This window comes from Oncorhynchus tshawytscha, linkage group LG09, assembly GCF_018296145.1.
Source record: "Oncorhynchus tshawytscha isolate Ot180627B linkage group LG09, Otsh_v2.0, whole genome shotgun sequence".
NCBI lineage: Eukaryota > Metazoa > Chordata > Actinopteri > Salmoniformes > Salmonidae > Oncorhynchus > Oncorhynchus tshawytscha.
In genome coordinates, this window is record NC_056437.1 from 72,668,039 (window position 1) to 72,690,339 (window position 22,301).

Consider the following 22,301-nt stretch of genomic DNA (forward strand, 5'->3'; position numbering starts at 1 on the left):
GTGCGTATACTCCAAGCCTGGGTTGGATCAAAACAATGTTTATCTTCAGTTACTGTTTACAGCTCTATTTTTACCGACATATGAAACTCAATGGCACGGGACAGATGATACTTACCCACAGTTTCAGCAGTGGAACCAGGACGCACAGAATGTGCAGATAAATCAACAGCCTGTAAGTGTGGCCAACATGGATTTTTTTTATATAGCAAAAAATACAGTTGACCTGTATACTTGGCATATCATAGAAGCTGTAATTCTATGTGATATTGAACACCCACACTCATTTACAGAGAAAGTTGGCTCTCTACATGCCATTGACATCATGCTCAGCATCATCAAGGGAGGCATCTTTAGCCTACAACAGCTGCGATTTGAGTATTGTCTTAATAGCTTGATGAGTCCTATCTTCTTGATGCATATCTCAGGCTCACTACTTTTATAGTTTTTAATTGGATGTTTTATCACGCATTGCTACTGTTAACTGTGTTGAGTGAGTGGGCTGATATTGCCTGCCTCTCAACAGTAGTTAATCCATGGCAGTATTAGATATGGGAGATAGATATTCTCCCTGGCTATATGCCTCCAGGAAGAGATCCTCATTACAGTCTCGTGTCTCCTTCCCAGGCTTCCCAGCAGCCCACCACCATCCGACAGCAGCTCCCTGCTGCCACGTCATCTCCCACTCCTTCCACCGGGCCAGCACATGTCAAGCAGGGTGTGTATGGCAGGCAGGCTGTCAAGATCCCTTCTCAGACAGAGCCCGCCTCACTCGTTCTCTGTGTGGATTGATTTCTGTGTTTGTGAATGTCACTGCAGGTGCCAGTTGGACCTAAGGGCCAGAGCTCAACCATCTATAATTACAGTCATGTTCTTTATAGCACTCCTTCTCCACCTCTAGCCTCATCATTGTCTGTCTGTTGGTCGCTCAGGCCAGGGCAGTGATTGTTTGCTCTGACGGACCTTTCTGCTCCTCTTACACTTTCAACTCACTTATATTGAGGGTCATTTCAGTATTGGCATTATTTCTGATATTATTCAATGAGTAGTTCGGAATCCTCTCGTTTTGACAGAGTTGTATAATATAGTGTCATTTTGCTAAATGTTGCATCAGGCTGTCACCAGAGTACCCTGTCAAGCAGCCAGTGGGCAAAATCTGTATTTTCCTATTGTTGGAAGGATGTCAGACAGAGATTGAGGAATGGAGGTGATAAAACATTTAGGATGGTAGATCTGATTTTCTAACTTGTGATTGGACACCATGCGGGTTGAAATGGGTTGATTGTCACTTAAAGGATAAAGGACAGCACAACAGGCATATAGAAGAATTTAGCTTCCATTCAGGTGTGTGTGTGTGTGTGTGTGTGTGTATAACGTTGCTCTCTGCTATTCTTCAGACCTGGTGGAGCTGATGATGATCCAGAATGCCCAGATGCACCAGGTCATCATGAACAACATGACCATGTCAGCCCTCAGCTCATTTGGCTATTCCCAGCCCCAGCTCCACCCTCCGTTTACCTCTGAGGTTCAGTCATTTGGCTATTCCCAGCCCCAACCCCACCCTCCACCCCTGAAGTACATTTACTGTTAGTCACATGTGCCAACTTATCATCCAGCCTGTCCGTGTGCAGCACACTCATCTTCCATTATTCATCTGAAAACATGTGTTTCAGTAGGTAGAGACATACTTAATCTGATATGACAATCTGGAAAATTAAACAGACCGAGGTCAGAGTGGCTCCTCACATTAGCTAATGCACCTAAAAGTTATTTTTGGAGTCTGTTTTGGGTCACACTGCTCCTAGTCAGTTTAGTGGTTGTGTTGAGGCTCCATAAGCAGTACGTCATCCAACCCATTGCAGTGGAGAGTGAGGATGAGCCCCAAATGGCACCCTATTCACTATATAGTGCACTACTAGGGAATATGGTGCTATTTGACACATGCTGTCTCCGAATAGGCTGTTTTTATCCTACCCTCCAGGCCAGCTGTCCCCAAGGGATTTTACAGCTCCCGAGTGGTGCAGCGCTCTAAGGCACAGCATCTCAGTGCTAGATGCGTCAAACCCTTGTTTGATCCCGGGCTGTGTCACAACCGACCATGATCAGAAGTCCCATAGGGCGGCGCACAATTGGCTCAGCGTCGTCCAGGTTAGGGGAGGGTTTGGCTGGGGTAGGCCGTGATTGTAAATAAGAATTTGTTCTTAACTGACTTGCCTAGTTAAATAAGGGTTACATACTGCAGGAGGAGGAGGATCCAGAGGTGTACCATTACCAGACTACCCCGGCCTACCTGGCCTACCCAACCTGGTTGCCTCCACCCCAGCCTCACCCTAGCCTGGTCTACCACAACACTGCTGAACCCCTAGAGCTAGCACCCTACCCACACAGAGACACCATCAGGTGAATCCCAACACAACTCCATTCATAACCCCTACTGTACCCACACTTACATAGACTGATGTTGTGAAACAATGTGGGCCAGAGATAACAATGATATGCATATGTGATGTCATCCAGGAGGGCGGTCCCACCTCCTCCCCCACCCAGTGCTACCAGGACTGTGGGGGCTGACGTCCCTCCAGCAACAGGTACACAACTGGAACACTCTGTACATCTCTGCTGTATGTCTGTATAACACATATCGCAGCACTAACGTTAACACATGGGTGTCCATAGCAGAACACCAGATAAAACAATGGGAGGGAGTTACCATAGAAATAGAATGACTCAATAATCTGTGGTACTTATACATACAGAACATTGTTCTGGGGGATGGAAAGTCTCAAAGCCCTTATTGGGCATGTAATGGGCCGCGTAACATTCTTCTAACATGTAGGATCTAACCATAGATGTCTTATTAAATTACTACTACTACTAATTCCTAATTCTATGGATCTAACATCCCATTAGCACCCTCCGTTAGATGATGTGAGAGTTCTGTGATGCTGGTTGGTGGAGGATCATAATGATGCTGATGAGGGTGCTGACAGTGCTGGTGATTGCGATACTGTGAGTTATAATGAGGCTGATAATACTAAACACTTGTGAAGAACGTGTTCATCAGATGCTTTCCATGTCTCTCTTCGTCTCATGAATGTGTAGATTACTATGAGGCTACGGAGAGAAGACAGTGACATCAAGAGCAGAAATCTACAGCATCCACTCATCATTAGCCTTATTATTATAAGATAGAGTCCTTCTAAACTCGTAGTAAACAGAAATACATTTCAGAGGCACGGCAGTTTTGTTCTTCATAGTAGATATTCATGATATCATGTTTGTGTATCTTGCAGAAGTCGTAGAATGCTCACTGCATTTCTGTTGTTTTTTACACCTTTTAACGTGGGTCTTTTTAGATTGTTGTTCCTTTACATGTTATTTCAAGTAAAGAAAAGGCCAAGATCATCGTTCAGCATTGTTCAATGTTTTTAAGCTCACTTCCAGACTCGTACTGTAGCTCTGTTGGTAGAGCATGGCACTTTTAACACTAGGGCTGTGGGTTTGGATCCTGACACCATCCATACATAAAGGGTATGACTGTAAGTCAGTTTGGATATATGTCTGCTAAATGGCATATTTTATCCAATATTATAGCAGTTTTGGGCCTTATTCCTACATCCATTACATAAAACACCCAGCAGGAGGCAGCATCATCTTTGTCATGACAAAGTCAGAGGGTGCTTTTCCATGAGCGTGTGAGTTGGTTCGCAGCAGGTTGGAATTTATTGTCATGAATCTTGACCTGGAGGCAGCGCTGCAGAGAGGTCACTAACTAACACAGCCACAAAGCCATAAAATCAGATTTGAACCCTAACCTTAACATTAACCACACTGCTGACCCTAATGCCTAACCCTAACCTTAAAATAAGACCAAAAAACAAATTTTTGTATTCACATGTTTATGATATTGCCAATTTTTACTTTGCAACTGGCTCATCTAGCGGAAATCGCTCAGTTTTGCCTCCAGGGCAAGATTAATGACAATAAATGTCAAGCCGCTCATTTATATCCATGTCTACTGGCATGTCTATCAGCATGTCACTTGTTGTTTCAGTGAGTATCTGACAAGTTCATATATACACTACATGACTAAAAGTATGTGGACATCTGCTCGTTGAACATCTCATTCCAAAATCATGAGCATTAATATGACGTTGGTCCCCCCTTTGCTTCTATATCAGCCTCCACTCTTCTGGGAAGGCTTTCTACTGGATGTTGGAACATTGCTGCAGGGACTTGCTTCCATTCAGCCACAAGAGCATTAGTGAGGTCGGACACTGATGTTGGGTGATTAGGCCTGTCTCGCAGTCAGCATTCCAATTCATTCCAAAGGTGTTCAGTGGGGTTGAGGTCAGGGCTCTGTGCATGCCAGTCAAATTCTTCCACACCGATCTCGACAAACCATTTCTGTACGGACCTCGCTTTGTGCACAGGGGCATTGTCATGCTGAAACAGGAATGGCGGCGAGCTTTACACCACTCCAGCAAACGCTTGGCATTGCGTATGGTGATCTTAGGCTTGTGTGCGGCTGCTCGGCCATGGAAACCCATTTCGTGAAGCTCTCAATGAACAGTTCTTCTGGTGCTGACGTTGCTTCCAGAGGCAGTTTGGAACTCTGTAGTGAGTGTTGCAACTGAGGACAGACAATTTCTACGCTCTGCACGCTTCAGTACCATGGCCTTGTCAGCTCTTAGCTCATTTGGCTATTCCCAGCCCCAGCTCCATCCTCCAGCCTCAGTGGTCCCGTTCTGTGACTGAGCTGTTGTTGCTCCTAGATATTTCCACTTCACAATACCAGCAATTACAAATGACCGGGGTAGCTCTAGCAGGGCTGAAATTTGCATACTGACTTGTTGGAAAGGTGGCATTCTACTGCCAATGTTTGTATATGGAGATTGCAATGGGTGTGGCTGAAATAGCAGAATCCACTAATTTGAAGGGGTGTCCACATACTTCTGTATATTTAGTGTATGTCAAAAATCTGTATATTTCTCTGCATATCCAAGCATACTCCTTGAGCTGTCTGTATCCTCCAGTCTAGTTGTTATTCTTTTTAAAGAAACTAAATATGGTTCTCTGCATCTCTACTAAAATCTGGAAAGGAATGTGACTTATTCAGCATATTTCGTTATTGCTTGCTTTTCTAAAGTTTACCAACCGGCATGCCAGCTGAGATAGTTAGACAAGCTAGCTACTCTAACTTGATAGCCTGAATTGCCTTTTTGGTAGTTAGGTTCTTAATCTCCCAACCTCATAACTATCTGGGCTAGCTAAAGCAAACTTCATAAAATTGCTAGGGGGCACAGAGAAACAACAGCAAAATCAACAACAAATTATACATTTTTTATTAAACAGGACAAATCTGAGAGGGCCCCTGTGCTTCCCCCAAAAATGTAACAAGAAAAAATTAGCAAGAGACTGAGTTTTGGGGCAGCAGATAGCCTAGTGGTTAGAGTGTTGGGCCAGTGACTGAAAGGTTGCTAGATCGAATCCCTGAGCTGACAAGGTAAAAATCTGTCATTTTGCCCCTGGACAAGGCAGTTAACCCACTAGGCCGTCATTGTAAATAAGAATTTGTTCTTAACCCGACTTGCCTAGTTAAATAAAAAATATTTCTCAGTGGAGAGAGCAAACAAAACAGAGCCCCTTTATCTCAAGTATGTGTAGCTCATCTATCTGATGCTGTTTCTTCAAAAAGAGTATGACATGGTTGTTGCCCGTAGCAAGGGAAGATAGAGAGCATTTTGCCTCCCTTGATATTTAAAAATAATAATAATAGCCAATCAGTGTTGCGCTAAACTGAGTGAGCTCAGCTGTCCTGATGCAACAGAGGCAACATTGATAACACATATTTGTAAACCGTTGTAGGAGGAATCATGGACCAGGAATTTTGGAACAGGGAGACATAAAGGTGAGTTTCTGAGGAGGAATGAAGGCTGAGAAAGAGGATGAAGAGGTTGAAGAGAATGAGGAAAGCAGATGTTGAATTTGAATCTGAGGAAGATGGCACTAAACATGGACATGGGGTTTTGAAGAAGCTTGGTGTCAAGTGCAAACAGAGTGAGCCGTGAGCCAGACCCGAGTTCTGGAGGTAAAATGGAAGTGAATGAGGGCGAGTTAAGTGAGGTGGAAGGTGTGGTGAAGAACCCGAGCCTGGCATCAATAGATAAAGAAGAATCTGGTCCAGTAGGAGTGACATTTTTGGAGAAAGTGGATCCTTGCCTTTTGGCGGTTCCATTTGTGGTTTCAGAGTGATTGAGTAAAGAGTTGGGTGCAGTTGAATCAGTGAAGGTAATATGTAGTGGACTTCTGATATTTGTTTGTGTTTCTTCTGACCAGAGGGAGCAGGCTCTCAGTGTCATGCAACTTGGGTAAAGATCCGTGCTGGGGATCGAAAGTGTCCGGTGCGATAGAGGCAGGTTGAAGTGGCCAGAATCAGAGTAGCGCAGAAGGTGTCGTATGCTGTGGCAGTGAAGAAAGTAGAGGAGGATGGGTCAAGGGTGAGGGAAGTAAATCACAGAAAATAGATGTTGTGGTGGCAGCTGCAGAGAAGTATTTGGGTATACGAGATCTGACGTCAGAGGAGTTACAGGGGGTGTTGAGTGGTGGTGTCCCGTCCTCCCAGGCTGTTGGTATGGTTCAGGAGCAGATCGGGTCAAAGAAGTGGAATGGGGCAGTGGGTTTTTAATGAGTGTAGGTTGCAGCTGCAGGGAAGTACGTGGGTGTATGAGATTTTACTGCAGAAGAGTTATAAGATGTTCTGAGGTTTTTAACTTGTATGAAATAGTGGTATATGTGTAGGGTTGGTTGGTTGAGCAAATTTTCTATTTTTTCCCCCTTCCTTTTTATTTTTGTATCACAAATGGAACGCGATTGACTACACAGTAAGTGGCGGCATGCACAAACAGAATGTGCAAATACCATGATACCAAAGAAGAAGAAAAAGATGGTTCTGACTCACCCCCAAAAAAGTGTCAAGGGAAGCCAGTTTGGATTTGGCTTCACACCAATCACATCACGTCAGAAACCAAACGTCATTAACAGAAAAAAACATGATTTGTTGCTTCTCTCTATGTCAATGTCCTCCGGTGTTTAGCTAGCTAGCTAAAATCAGCCTTTCCTAAATCAGCTATGGATGGAGATAGGAATTTGGACTTGTGGTTTTACTTAATTCTCCATACTGGCCAATGATTATAATGGCGATTCTGATCCAACCACAAATTCATACATTGTGCCCCTGGCCTGAGAGGATGGAAGTTCAACATTTAGCTAGATGTAGTATGCTAATGTTAACTAGATGGCCTGGCGCATCGTTGTCTATGAAAGGAAGTTAGGCGAGCAAGCAAGCATTTTAGACAGGTAGCCTATGACAATAAAAACTAAAAGTGTGTACTGTATGACAGTCAGACTATTTAGGCAACATGAAAGAGGAGGATGTCATTGGCGTTTCTCTACAAGTAGGGTCAGTCAATGTGTTTTTCTACTTGCATGCACACACAGAAATCAGTGCCATGGACAGCCACATCATATTTAGCTTACGTTGATTGAACTAAATCGTTTTTTTGGTATATTTTAGTTTTCACTATATTAGACTAAGCATAGGGGATTAGAGGATGAAGTTGAAATGGTGCTGCAATATTGGAGGCAGCTCCTGTTTTCTTTTCGACGTGTGGTATCTCCATTGTTCTAAATCAATAGCTGTTTAGTAGTCCGAAGATGTTGGAAAAACCGGGAGGACTAGAAAACAGCAACTATGGAAACTCAAAAATTGGGTGAAAAAAAAAACACTGGTAGGACATGACTGGACAAGACGAACTGGCAAAAGTCAAAAAGAAAACGCAGGTACACAGTAAATACACGGGAGATATTAGGGACAAATGGGGGTGGAGACAAGCACAAGACAGGTGAAATAGATCAGGGTGTGACATAAGTGCTTTTGAGAGCCTATTGATAGGCCAGAAGAGAATAGAACACATGTTTGGACAGGCGTTCACAGTGACTCTTCATTCTACCATACTTCACCACGGTATGACCTCCCATGACCCCCTGGGGGTTTAAATGTAATGTGATGAGTCCACAGGGGGGTTAGAAGGCAGGAGATCAAAAGCAAACGGACTCCATGAACCCTGAAGGTGATGAAAAATACAAGGAAATATGGGGTCGGTCTTGAAATGGCAGACGATACAGCACATACTGGTAATTCACAAAATAGATGGATGGATCAATTCAATCAAGTTAGAGTTACACAATATTGATATCTGTGCTAGAATGCATGTACACTTAGTGGATGGAGTAGGAGATATGAGATGAGAGCTATCTGATGGACTGAGACTTAGGGGAGTCTGTGTTGTGTTGAGATTTTCCACATGAACTTCACTCTCCGTGTCAACTGACATTCCTTGGCTACTGGAGGGGAGTTTCATGACTTGGCAGCGTCTATGGTGGATTCTGTCTCGGCCTGTTTGGGGTGTGGCTGTGGCAGATAGGGTTTAGGGGGGTGGTAGAGGGGGGTAATATTCTAGATATGGGGGAAAGGAAGCAGACCAGATGAACCAAAGCTCTGATTAAAAAGTGAGGGATTAAGAGCTCAGAGAAGAACAGGCAGATACGGCTGTCTCTCTGGCTCTGTCTCTCCAGTGATAGCAATGTTTACCCTGCTAATAATACCTAGACCCCTACACAGAGCCATACTAGACCCCATAACAGAGAGACAAGGGGTGGGCTGAAAAAAGGATAGAGAGAGGGACAGATGGAGAGAAATACCAAAAGAAAGGGAAGTGGGAGAAAATGAACAATCCCAGTTGGAGAAATTGTGAGTTGGAAGGAGAGTAAACATGAAGGGACAGGGGAGAGAAAGTAATAGAGTGGTCACAGTTTGTGGGTCGAGACTGTAACAGTATGTCCTGGGCAGAGAGCAGGTAGAGATATTAGCCTACTGGGGGAAACACAATAAAGAGAGATGACAGGGACAAATAAAAAACAGAAATACCTTCTTTACATAAGTATTCAGACCCTTTGCTATGAGACTTGAAATTGAGCTCAGGTGTATCCTGTTTCCATTGAGCATCCTTGAGATGTTTCTACAACTTGATTGGAGTCCACCTGTAGTATATTCCATTGATTGGACATGATTTGGAAAAGCACACACCTGTCTATTTAAGGTCACGAAGTTGACAGTGCATGTTAGAGCAAAAACCAAGCCATGAGGTCGAAGGAATTGTCCGTTAAGCTCCGAGACAGGATTATGTTGAGGCACTGATCTGGGGAATGTTACCAAAAAGTTTCTGCAGCATTAAAGGTCCTCAGGAAGACAGTGGCCTCCATCATTCTTAAATGGAAGAAGTTTAGAGCCACCAAGACTCTTCCTAGCTGGCCACCCGGCCAAACTGAGCAATCGGGGGAGAAGGGCCTTAGTCAAGGAGGTGACCAAGAACCCGATGGTCACTCTGACAGAGCTAGAGAGTTCCTCTGTGGAGATGGGAGAACCTTCTAGAAGGACAACCATCTCTGCAGCACTCCACCAATCAGGCCTTTATGGTAGAGTGGCCAGACGGAAGCCACTCCTCAGTAAAAGGCACATGACAGCCCGCTTGAAGTTTGCCAAAAGGTATCTAAAGGATTCTCAGACAATGAGAAACAAGATTCTCCGGTCTGATGAAACCAAAATTGAACTCTTTGGCCTGAATGCCAAGCGTCACGTCTGGAGGAAACCTGGCACCCTCCCTACGGTGAAGCATGGTGGTGGCAGCATCATGCTGTGAGGGTGTTTTTCAGCGGCAGGGACTGGGAGACTAGTCAGGATTGAGGGAAAGATAAACGGAGCAAAGTACAGAGAGATTCTTGAGGAAATCCTGCTCCAGAGCTCTCAGGACCTCAGACTGGGGTGAAGGTTCACCTTCCAACAGTACAACGACTCTAAGCACACAGCCAAGACAATGCAGGAATGACTTAGGGACAAGTCTCTGAATGCAGGTATGCTAAGCTTGTAACATCATACCCAAGAAGACTCAAGGCTGTAATCACTGCCAAAGAGGCTTCAACAAAGTACTGAATAGGGTCTTAATACTTATGTAATGTAAATGTAATATTTCTCAAATATTTCTAAAAACATGTTCTTGCTTTTCATTATGGGGTATTGTGTGTAGATTAATGAGGGGGGGAAACAATTTAATACATTTTATTATGAGGCTGTAACGTAACAAAAATGTGGAAAAAGTCAAGAGAAAGAGATGAGAGATGTCCAGCTCAGTCAGTCGACAAGTTTCCATCTTTACGGTAAGATGTTAGGCACCAATTGTATCACCCTGTTGCAGGGAAACTTTCAGGAAATGTAAAACTTGTAGTGAATTTGAAGTTTGAGAAATCTTCTGAAGTTTTTAATTTCCACTTTGAAATTTCAGACTTGATTTTCCCTGCGAAAAAATATAGAAGCCCCTACAAAAATGTCCATTAATTATAATCAACATAATAATTCACATTTCTTGTTTACTGCAGGACTATTTTCCTGCTGTAACAAACTTGCTAAAATGAAGATCTTACATCTGTACTCTCCTTAGTCCAGAGCTTGACCATATTTATTCTACCCCACTAATAAAGCTGTATGTTGAAGTGTCTAACCCAGTCCAGCTGTTGCTGCCTGAACTGAAGCCAGTAGGTGCAGGATCATAAGTCAGCCATGTTGTTTACATCTGATAGTCAGGCGTGGATTCATCTATCATCACCACTCCCCATTTACTCTCTCTCTCTGTGTGTGTGTGTGTGTGTGTGTGTGTGTGTGTGTGTGTGTGTGTGTGTGTGTGTGTGTGTGTGTGTGTGTGTGTGTGTGTGATGGTTGTACTCAACCGTTTTTTTATTAAGACAGGTCAACACACAGAAGGAAAGTGAAAAGCACTTCAGATTTTATTATACAAAAATAATTCTAATTCTTTTTAACACAACACATGAAAACAGATAGTGGCGAGGGGGATAAGTTGAGCCAAAGGGGTTAGCTGTTTCTTGGAAACCATACACAAAATGAATAATTTGACTAAATATTTAGGAAGAGGCCATCATTTCATGGAGTCTGTGAAAGATTGTTCTATACATAATGTGGGGTCTCTATAAGCTTCAACATGAGGTCCTAAACCTAGCATGAAAGTGCATCCTTGTAACTGTGTGGGCTGATATTGTCAAAATGTTTGCCTTGGGGTAAATTGAGCCAATGGCAAGTGTTAAAAGATGCTTAAAATTATTACAAGACAAAAAAAGTGATTGTGATGGTGTTGAATTGTATTTGGGAAACAGGTAGTGGTAATATTTCGTTCAGTACAGACATTTGTAGACGGCTTAACTTAACTTACCCGGCCCCCAGCTCAACTAAGTTGTGCCAAGAGACAAACTATGCTTTCAAAACTATAATGTTAACATGAATTCTGTTTATATCCAGGGATACACAACATCCTGAAATACATGTAGATATCTTTGTTAGAAAGAATATTATATTTCCCTTGACAGAGTGATGCTGAATGTAAGAAATGGCTCAACTTACCCCACTTTCCTCAACAACAGTAGAGACGCATCATTCTGTATGATCTGTTCACTAACTCTACCAGATACATCAGATGTCAACTTTAACACACAGCTAGGTGGGCCGATCAGCTCATACACGGTCAAATTACACTTTGTTAAAATATAGACAATAAGTCTTGATCATACAGGTAGTCAGTCTATATCAATGACTTGAGTCATGAATTGTCAGCTCACACACACCTCCCACTGGGCACACACTGGTTGAATCAACATTGTTTCCACATCATTTCAATGAAATGACATTGAACCGACGTGGAATAGATGTTGAATCGACGTCTGTGCCCAGGGGGCTCCTTTGTCTGGGTTCCCAGTGTGGGATCGTGTTGTACCGTTCTGTCCTCTCACCCAGGATTAGTGTGTGAAGGACTTCTGAAGGTCTGGAGGCTCACCAGCTCTCCATTCTTACAAAAGAAGAGGGATGGATGCCAGGGTATGTTGAGCCCACCCCTCCCTCCCTGCCCACTTTCTTGTTAATTTCCTCTCTACAGTTCCAATTATTTCCTGCTCTCTCCCACTCTGTCCCTTTTGAAGCGTCTTTGATATCTTCATATTTCCCTTCCTTCACCTCCCTCATCTGTGCGTGGTCATTCCACATGAACGCATCAATAAATACATCCTCATACACACTTTGGTTGAGCATATAAAACGTCCTGCTGTCTCAATACTGTGAGGTGTCATTGCCATAACATGACAAGTGGGGTAGAATGTACCACTGCATACAATGCGGTCAGAATGCCATACAATGCTGTGTGGCTTATCCACAGCTGGCTTTAGCCAGGCAGGGGGGCAGGGGCAGATCATTCAGTGTGTAGACGTGACAAGGACAGTCTGGTCTTTTCCAGTCAGCAGGGAGATTAGTTGATGGCACAGCTGAAAGAACAGAGCATTTGTCTGCCTTTCTGTCAACCAAAAGATGCCATCAGATCTCTAAGCGAATAATACCTTGTATAACAAACAGTACGACATTGGACATGCAATACCTACAGTAATGAAACAGGAAAGGTATGCACTGTGTGACGGCTCTACTAGGGAATAGGGATGGAATAAATGTCACTAGGAATAAATCTATATACATCCCTCCATGCTGTTATCTGATGGGCTGAGCCCCACAAGGAACCTTTCTCCCTAACATCCATTCTTCCTCTTCCTCTCCTCTTCCTTCACCCTCTCTGGACCTCCTGTGACACGGAGCGGCCCAGTGCTTTGGGCGCCTTGGCGAACTCCATCCTGAGTGGCTTGGCGGGGGGCAGGTCCTGTGTGATCTCGACCACGGCCCTCTTGCCAGGGCAGGCACCGTCGGGGATGGGGAAGGGACGGAGGTCCTCCTGGGTGTGTGGTGCTCCACGGCCCAGCCGGATGCCCAGCTGCGCAGGGGTGAAGATGGGCAAGGGCAGGGTGTTCCTCTTGGGCAGAAGCTGGTGCTCCCTCACACCCCTTTCCACGGTGCCCACTCTGTACACCCCCGAGGGACAGGCCTGGGCCAGAGAGCGAGCCTCCCACCGACGAGTGTAGGTCTCCCGACGAGAGTCATCGTTCATGTTCATTGTCTGCCTGTGGAGAGACGAGACCGACACAGTTAGGAATGAACAGTTGGACATTGCTCATTGATTTTCAAACTCTAATCTCTCTCAGTATCAAGCTGAGAATCCTACCAGCAAAATTAAAATCATTGCATTTTACAGTCAGCTGATAGATTAGCCTGACAGTTATTATAACTAAGATAAATGATACAGTAGTCTAGTCTTGAGTATGATGACTCACAAGGTAATATAGGAGGACGTCTAGCTTTATAGATATCGACGATTTAATAGAAGAAGAAATGACTTAATGTTGTTCAATATGTTACATCTACCAGAAGAAATGAATACAGTTTGTCCAAAGGCTGGGTCTCACCTGTCCATGGCCCGGGTCTTCATGTTAACACTGTTCCAGTCAGCTTTGTAGCTCTCCCTCTGAGCCTGGTTCTCCTCCCGTACGCTGCAGGCCAGCTCAGCCCCCACCACGGCCCCAGCACGCTTCTCAATAACGGTACACACCTGCATTATCACGGTTCCGTGTGGGTGAAGTTCTGTCCTTATCTCGGATTTATCACCTCCGTTAGTTTCTCAGACTCCTCTCTCTGTCTGTCTTGGTATCTCTGTGTTCGGTGTTCTTCTCTCTGGACTATCTGTCTGTCTGTAGTTGCTAGCCAAGGTAATCTGTGACGGTTCAGGCAGCTCTCTCCTCTCTCTTGCCTCTGTGGTGATGGTGATGGTCTGGTGGTCTCTGATGTTTGTGTCTGGGACCATGCCCGTCTATCTCCTTTATAGAAGCCCTGCTGCTATTTCTAAGCCATGTTGTCACTCCACAGCTAGTGTGTGCTGACACCTGACACCAAGAGCGGCCCGTCTCTGACTTTGTCCCGGGAGTTAGAACTGACTCACTCAGGGCAGCTGTTGAGAAAGAGAGAGGGAGGTGGCTGGGGGAGAGAGAAAGAGAGAGGGAGGTGGCTGGGGGAGAGAGAAAGAGAGTGCGGTAAAGAAATGGGAGTGGGTGGGTTACCGGTAATTGTACTCAGAATCCCCTGATACCCAAATTATACCCCCAATCCCCTCTATAATCACCTCGACCTAACATGTTAAATTGAGGGACATCTGGTTATCAAACGAAGTAGAACGATTCCCTCATAAGAGCACTATCAGACCCAGTGTTCAGAGACATGTAAACACACACGAGCACACGGGGGGGGACTTCTGAGAGCTGGCATCTGAATAGAGCTCAGGTCTTGATGTACATATAGCAACCAGTGGCAGAACAGTAATGTGGAAAGAGATCAGCTCATGCTAATAATGATGGGTGCTGAGGGGAAACTCTATTGCCCCAAGAGAGAATACTTAGATTGAGCATAGAAAACATGAAGAACTCTTTCCATGACACAGACTGACCAGGTGAATCCAGGTGAAAGCTATGATCCCTTATTGATGTCACCTGTTAAATCCACTTCAATCAGTGTAGATGAAGGGGGGACAGGTTAAAGAAGGATTTTTAAACCTTGAGACATTGACTGTGTATGTGCCAGTCGGAGGGTGAATGTAAGCACCTTTGAACGGGGTATGGTAGTAGGTGACAGGTGCACCGGTTTGTGTCAAGAACTGCGACACTGCTTAGCTTTTCAAGCTCAACAGTTTCCCGTGTGTATCAAGAATGGTCCACCACACAAATGACATCCAGCCAACGTGGCACAACTGTGGGAAGCATTAGAGCCAACATGGGCCAGCATCCCTGTGGAACTCTTTCGACACCTTGTGGAGTCCGTGCCCCGACGAATCGAGGCTGTTCTGAGGGCGAAAGGCAACTCAATAATATAAAAGTGTTCCTAATGTTTGGTATACTCAGTGGATATGTACATATACTGTACATAAACATACATACAGATTTTGAAACTGACAGTTATCTTGATATCTAGCAGTGTGAAACTGCTGACTTTAAGATTGTCTCTTTCAGGAACTCTGGAGTGCCCTGGCATGTACGGCCTGGCTATATTTGGGGTAACAGTTCCTTTTAGAGAGTCAAGATCAAAGGTGATGTTCTGTAGGCAGGTGGTCATTCTGTTTTGGATAAAGCAAAGCTATACGTGCCTCGGAACAGATACCAGGCCAAGGCATTGACCAAGTGACCAACTATTTTCTTGTATAAAATACGGTCAGTAAAACACAAGTCATTTTTCATTTGACTGGAATACAGTACCTTGTGAATCTGTTATCGGGCTTATTAGCTGTGTTGTAGCCGTGTTTTGTCTGTCAAGGACTGTGACTTCTAACTTTGATTTATTAGTTTGATGACAGACACCCACTCCAGCCAAGAGTCTCTCTCGGGTTACAGTCTTAACGTTTTTTTCTCTCTCTCTCACGCACACACACAAAACACACGTACGCACACAAAACACACACATACAAAATACACACGCACAAACACACGCACACATGTAATGTACCCTCGGTGTCACTACCAGCCACTCTGTCAATGACTAACTCTTCCGGATCAGTCACTGATGTCATCCAATATATAACACCTGCATAGCAAGAATACATTTAAAGTTACACATGTACCCGTTGCTTTCAAATGAATATTGAAACTGAATATTAATCTATTCTTCAATGAACAATATTTTGCAATGCTGCATAGTTATCGGATAATACAAACAATTATAAAGTATTAGATTCGTTCCTCTCGCTCAACTTTAGGTTATATGTTAGCTATGACTTAGTTTCAATTAATATTCTCATGTACTTCATTTAGTTTAACTGTCCTCTAATAAAACCTCATAAAAATGTCTCCTAAGTACAGTAATTCATCCTATTCTCACGTCTAAGACATGTACCGTAATGACACAACATATGTAAGATATCACATCGCAGACGCACGCTTGCACACACGGACGCACACACGCACGCACGCACGCACGCACACACACACACACACACACACTATGTGTTATGCAGCCATGGTAACCATAAAATATCACTTCAGTTCAGGATTCCAATTGCAGAAACCTAGTAAGTCTCGAGGCATACTTCTGCAGTGAGATCATTCTCCTTTTCAAAAAACAGAACTAAGTACATTTTGACATTTGATAAGTCAGTCTTTTTTTGACACTCATTCAACTCGCACATACAGTACATTAGTGACTGTCATATGAGTCAGTGTTACAGCTTTTTTATCGCTTTGGTGCTATGTTCACAAATACAGTGGGGTAAAAAAGTTTTTAGTCAGCCAACAATTGTGCAAGTTCTCCCAATTAAAAAGATGAGAGAGGCCTGTAATTTTCATCATAGGTACACTTCAACTATGACAGACAAAATGAGAAGAAAAAAAAATCAGGAAAATCACATTGTAGGATTTTTAACAAATTTATTTGCAAATGATGGTGGAAAATAAGTATTTGGTCAACAACAAAAGTTTATCTCAATACTTTGTTATATACCTTTTGTTGGCAATGACAGAGGTCAAACGTTTTCTGTAAGTCTTCACAAGGTTTTCACACACTGTTGCTGGTATTTTGGCCCATTCCTCATTGCAGATCTCCTCTAGAGCAGTGATGTTTTGGGGCTGTTGCTGGGCAACACGGACTTTCAACTCCCTCCAAAGATTTTCTAGGGGTTGAGATCTGGAGATTGGCTAGGCCACTCCAGGACCTTGAAATGCTTCTTACGAGGCCACTCCTTCGTTGCCCGGGCGGTGTGTTTGGGATCATTGTCATGCTGAAAGACCCAGCCATGTTTCATCTTCAATGCCCTTGCTGATGGAAGGAGGTTTTCACTCAAAATCTCACGATACATGGCCCCATTCATTCTTTCCTTTACATGGATCAGTTGTCCTGGTCCCTTTGCAGAAAAACAGCCCCAAATGTTTCCACCCCCATGCTTCACAGTAGGTATGGTGTTCTTTGGATGCAACTCAGCATGCTTTGTCCTCCAAACACGACGAGTTGAGTTTTTACCAAAAAGTTATATTTTGGTTTCATCTGACCATATGATATTCTCCCAATCTTTTTCTGGATCATCCAAATGCTCTCTAGCAAACTTCAGACGGGCCTGGACATTTACTGGCTTAAGCAGGGGGACATGTCTGGCACTGCAGGATTTGAGTCCCTGGCGGCATAGTGTGTAACTGATGGTAGGCTTTGTTACTTTGGTCCCAGCTCTCTGCAGGTCATTCACTAGGTCCCCCCGTGTGGTTCTGGGATTTTTGCTCACCGTTCTGGTGATCATTTTGACCCCACGACGTGAGATCTTGCGTGGAGCCCCAGATCGAAGGAGATTATCAGTGATCTTGTATGTCTTCCATTTCCTAATAATTGCTCCCATAGTTGATTTCTTCAAACCAAGCTGCTTACCTATTGCAGATTCAGTCTTCCCAGCCTGGTGTCCTTTGACAGTTTCTGGTGTCCTTTGACAGCTCTTTGGTCTTGGTCATAGTGGAGTTTGGAGTGTGACTGTTTGAGGTTGTGGACAGGTGTCTTTGATACTGATAACAAGTTCAAACAGGTGCCATTAATACAGGTAACGGGTGGAGGACAGAGGAGCCTCTTAAAGAAGAAGTTACAGGTCTGTGAGAGCCAGAAATCTTGCTTGTTTGTAGGTGACCAAATACTTATTTTCCACCATAATTTGCAAATATTTTTTTAATTTTTTTAATCTGGATTTTTTTTCTAATTTTGTCTGTCATAGTTGAAGTGTACCTATGATGAAAATTTCAGGCCTCTCTCATCTTTTTAAGTGGGAGAACTTGCACAATTGGTGGCTGACTAAATACTAAATACTTTTTTGCCCCACTGTATGTGGTGAATTTATAAAACTCTTCGTTCAAAACTAATGCGAGTAAAAAACAAGAAGGCCCGCACACTGTCGAAACAAAACGGTCTTCATCAGATCGAACAAGCAAACTGATTGTATATTATGTAACTTAATTGCAGCAGTAAATGTTTCCACTAGTGTACCTTTTCGCCCACTGTAATAGTAATTAGGCTCCTCTGGGGTTTGTGGTATAACATTTACACTCAACGTCAACAAAACTAAGGAGATGATTGTGGACTTCAGGAAACAGCAGAGGGAACACCCCCCTATCCACATCGATGGAACAGTAGTGGAGAGGGTAGCAAGTTTTAAGTTCCTCGGCATACACATCACAGACAAACTGAATTGGTCCACTCACACAGACAGCATCGTGAGGAAGACGCAGCAGCGCCTCTTCAACCTCAGGAGGCTGAAGAAATTCGGCTTGTCACCAAAAGCACTCACAAACTTCTACAGATGCACAATCGAGAGCATCCTGGCGGGCTGTATCACCGCCTGGTATGGCAACTGCACCGCCCTCAACCGTAAGGCTCTCCAGAGGGTAGTGAGGTCTGCACAACGCATCACCGGGGGCAAACTACCTGCCCTCCAGGACACCTACACCACCCGATGCTACAGGAAGGCCATAAAGATCATCAAGGACATCAACCACCCGAGCCACTGCCTGTTCACCCCGCTGTCATCCAGAAGGCGAGGTCAGTACAGGTGCATCAAAGCTGGGACCGAGAGACTGAAAAACAGCTTCTATCTCAAGGCCATCAGACTGTTAAACAGCCACCACTAACATTGAGTGGCTACAGCCAACACACTGTCAATGACACTGACTCTACTCCAGCCACTTTAATCATGGGAATTGATGGGAAATGATGTAAATATATCACTAGCCACTTTAAACAATGCTACCTTATATAATGTTACTTACCCTACATTGTTCATCTCATATGCATACGTTGATACTGTACTCTATATCATCGACTGCATCCTTATGTAATACATGTATCACTAGCCACTTTAACTATGCCACTTGGTTTACATACTTATCTCATATGTATATACTGTACTCGATATCATCTACTGTATCTTGCCTATGCTGCTCTGTACCATCACTCATTCATATATCCTTATGTACATATTCTTTATCCCCTTACACTGTGTATAAGACAGTAGTTTTTTTTTTTTGGAATTGTTAGTTAGATTACTTGCTTTTTATTACTGCATTGTCGGAACTAGAAGCACAAGCATTTCGCTACACTTGCATTAACATCTGCTAACCATGTGTATGTGACAAATAAAATTTGATTTGATTTTATATTGTAAATTAGTTGATAGACCAACTAATTCGTCTCCTCACTCCAGACAGTGCTTGCAAAATTATTGCTTGAGAAATAGCTTTTTCCTAAGAAGCTTTTCTTGTTTATTTTTTTTACCATTTTATTTGAAAACAATCACAGCAAGTTACTTAATTGTGACCCAGAAATGCTTAGATATTGAAATAAAAATGGCTGCATGGGTTCTTTAAGCACACAACAACAACAACACAAGTCACATGTCTGGCGGGGATGCAGCTGCCTGACAGTAGGTGTGATAGGGACCCGCATGGGTACTCAAAGTTGCTCTGTTCGTGGATTAATTGTGACGCCACTATTCTAATGAGGCCTTCGCTGTAGAAGTTCCCTAAGGGTGAGCAATGATAAGGTGATCATGCCAGGCTGATCATTCCGTCCCCCTCCACAGTGCCAGGGAATGCTCTCTCTGTTACATAACTATACAATCAGCCTCAGCTGCTGGGAAGTGACACTTAAATGAACTGAGATGGAGAGAGAGAGCGAGAGACAGAGAGAGAGAAAAAAATGTTAAAACCAAGATCAGACAGAGGGAGGGATAATGATTGTGCGTGTGTGCATGTTCATAATGCATCCATTATTTTTAGAGGGGGCACGAAGTATGTGATGGGGGTGGTTGGAGAATATTGCATTTTTCAAACACACAAAACAACTTTTAAATACAGTTGAAGTCAGAAGTTTACATGCACCTTGTGAAATGTCAGAATAATAGTAAAGAGAATGATTTATTTCAGCTTTTATTTCATCACATTCCCTGTGGGTCAGAAGTTTACATATATGCCATTAGTATTTGGTAGCATTGCCTATAAATTGTTCGCACAATAAGTTGGGTGAATTTTGGCCCATTGCTCCTGACAGAGCTGGTGCAACTGAGTCAGGTTCGTAGGCCTCCTTGCTCGCACAGACTTTTTCAGTTCTGCCCACAAATATTCTATAGGATTGAGGTCAGGGCTTGGTGATGGCCACTCCAATACCTTGACTTTATTGTCCTTAAGTCATTTTGCCACAACTTTGGAAGTATGCTTTGGGTCATTGTCCATTTGGAAGACTCATTTGCAACCAAGCTTTAGACTTCCCGACTGATGTCTTGAGATGTTGCTTCAATATATTCACATGATTTTCTTGCCTCATGATGCCATCTATTTTGTGAAGTTGCACCAGTCCCTGCTGCAGCAAAGCACCCCCACAACATGATGCTGCCACCACCTTGCTTCACGGTTGGGATGGTCTTCTTCGGCTTGCAAGCCTCCCCCTTTTTCCTCCAAACATAGCGATGGTCATTATGGCCAAACAGTTCTATTTTTGTTTCATCAGACCAGAGGACATTTCTCCAAAAAGTACGATCTTTCTCCCCATGTGCAGTTGCAAACCGTAGTCTGGCTTTTTTTTATGGCGGTTTTGGAGCAGTGGCTTCTTCCTTGCTGAGCGGCCTTTCAGGTTATTTCGATATAGGACTAGTTTTACTGTGGATATAGATACTTTTGTACCTGTTTCCACCAGCATCTTCACAAGGTCCTTTGCTGTTGTTCTGGGATTGATTTGCACTTTTCGCACCATAGTACATTCATCTCTAGGAGGCAGAACGCATCTCCTTCCTGAGCGGTATGACGGCTGCATGGTCCCATGGTGTTAATACTTGCGTACTATTGTTTGTACAGATGAACGTGGTACCTTCAGGTGTTTGGAAATTGGTCCCAAGGATGAACCAGACTTGTGGAGATCTACATGTTTTTTTTCTGAGGTCTTGGCTGATGTCTTTTGATTTTCCCATGATGTCAAGCAAAGAGGCACTGAATTTGAAGGTAGGCCTTGAAATACATCCACAGGTACACCTCCAATTGACTCAAATTATGTCAATTAGCCTATCAGAAGCTTCTCAAGCCATGACATCATTTTCTGGAATTTTCCTGTTTAAAGCTGTTTAAAGGCACAGTCAATTTAGTGTATGTGAACTACTGACCCACTGAAATTGTGATACAGTGAATTTTCAGTTAAATAATCTGTCAGTAAACAATTGTTGGAAAAATGACTTGTGTCATGCACAAAGTAGATGTCCTAACCAACTTGCCAAAACTATAGTTTGTTAACAAGAAATGTGTGGAGTGGTTGAAAAATGAGTTTTAATGACTCCAACCTAAGTGTATGTAAACTTCTGACTTCAACTGTATGTGTGTACCTCTTTACCTGTTCAATTGTCATTTAAATGAACGATGGACATTGATTCTTTAAGAATCTTTATGCCTTTGGAGTTAAGTACAACTGGCACACTGGTATATAGTGTCATAGCCAATAATTAAATACATTTTAGTCAATTGTGTATCTATTTATTGTCATTACATTTTTTTAAAGAACAATCTAAATGTCAGTCAATCTTTGCATATATAGCTCTGTCTATGAATTTCCAACTTCATACAATTGATAGGTGGCTACGGCTGTAGGATCTTAATTTGAACCAGTTTGCTACAGCAGGAATATATTCCTGAGCAACAGGAAATGTAAATTATGTGGATTGTAATTAATGGCCATTTTCGTTGGGCTTGAATATTTTTTCTTTAGGGCAAATCAAGTCTGAAATTTCAAAGTGAAGATTAAACTTTTTAAAACTGAAAACTTTGCATTTACTGCTGTGCAGGAAAATTATCAACAACAAAAGAGTTATCAAAATAAGTATTACAGAGAAACAGCAAAACATTAGTTTATTTTTTCATCAAGAAGGAATCAATAGGCTACACAGCTTAATCAAATGAATTGACAAACATACCTCCTGCCAATCACTGGCAGCTAAAATCCAGTGTCACTCTACACTTTCTCTCCTCCACTGACAATACTGCAACTATTAGACTAGAGTATCTAGCATCTTGTCTAGGCACCTCTTTGCACCTTGGAAGGAACCACTCACTAGGAGGGAGGGGGGGGTACACTTTGCCTTGTCCAGTCAGTGTGCCACCTCCACAAAGTATATATTTTTTATAATTATAAAACATGGGCTTCAAAATGAGGTTGAGTAATTAATTTAAGATCTGAAAAATGAAAAAACAGGACACATCTGAGGGAGCGT

The 22,301-nt window shown here is 43.2% G+C and overlaps 1 protein-coding gene across 1 annotated transcript; it reads right to left on the reverse strand.

The window, feature by feature from the left end:
- Nucleotides 1–11,244: 11,244 nt before the first annotated feature.
- LOC112258631 (telethonin) lies at nt 11,245–13,884 on the reverse strand. Its single transcript, XM_024433143.2, has 2 exons — nt 13,459–13,884; nt 11,245–13,116 (listed from the first exon to the last, which is right to left on the reverse strand). The coding sequence occupies exons 1-2, from the start codon at nt 13,605–13,607 to the stop codon at nt 12,726–12,728; spliced, it is 540 nt and encodes a 179-aa protein (XP_024288911.1). The 5' UTR covers nt 13,608–13,884; the 3' UTR covers nt 11,245–12,725.
- Between the last annotated feature and the right edge of the window lie 8,417 nt (nt 13,885–22,301).

Excerpts from the sequence above, each read along its gene's own strand:
- LOC112258631 (XM_024433143.2), bottom strand. The coding sequence starts at position 13,607 with ATGCAGGTGTGTACCGTTATTGAGAAGCGTGCTGGGGCCGTGGTGGGG. Across the intron at positions 13,117-13,458 it reads AAGACCCGGGCCATGGACAG|GCAGACAATGAACATGAACG; the intron begins GTGAGACCCAGC and ends GTCTCTCCACAG.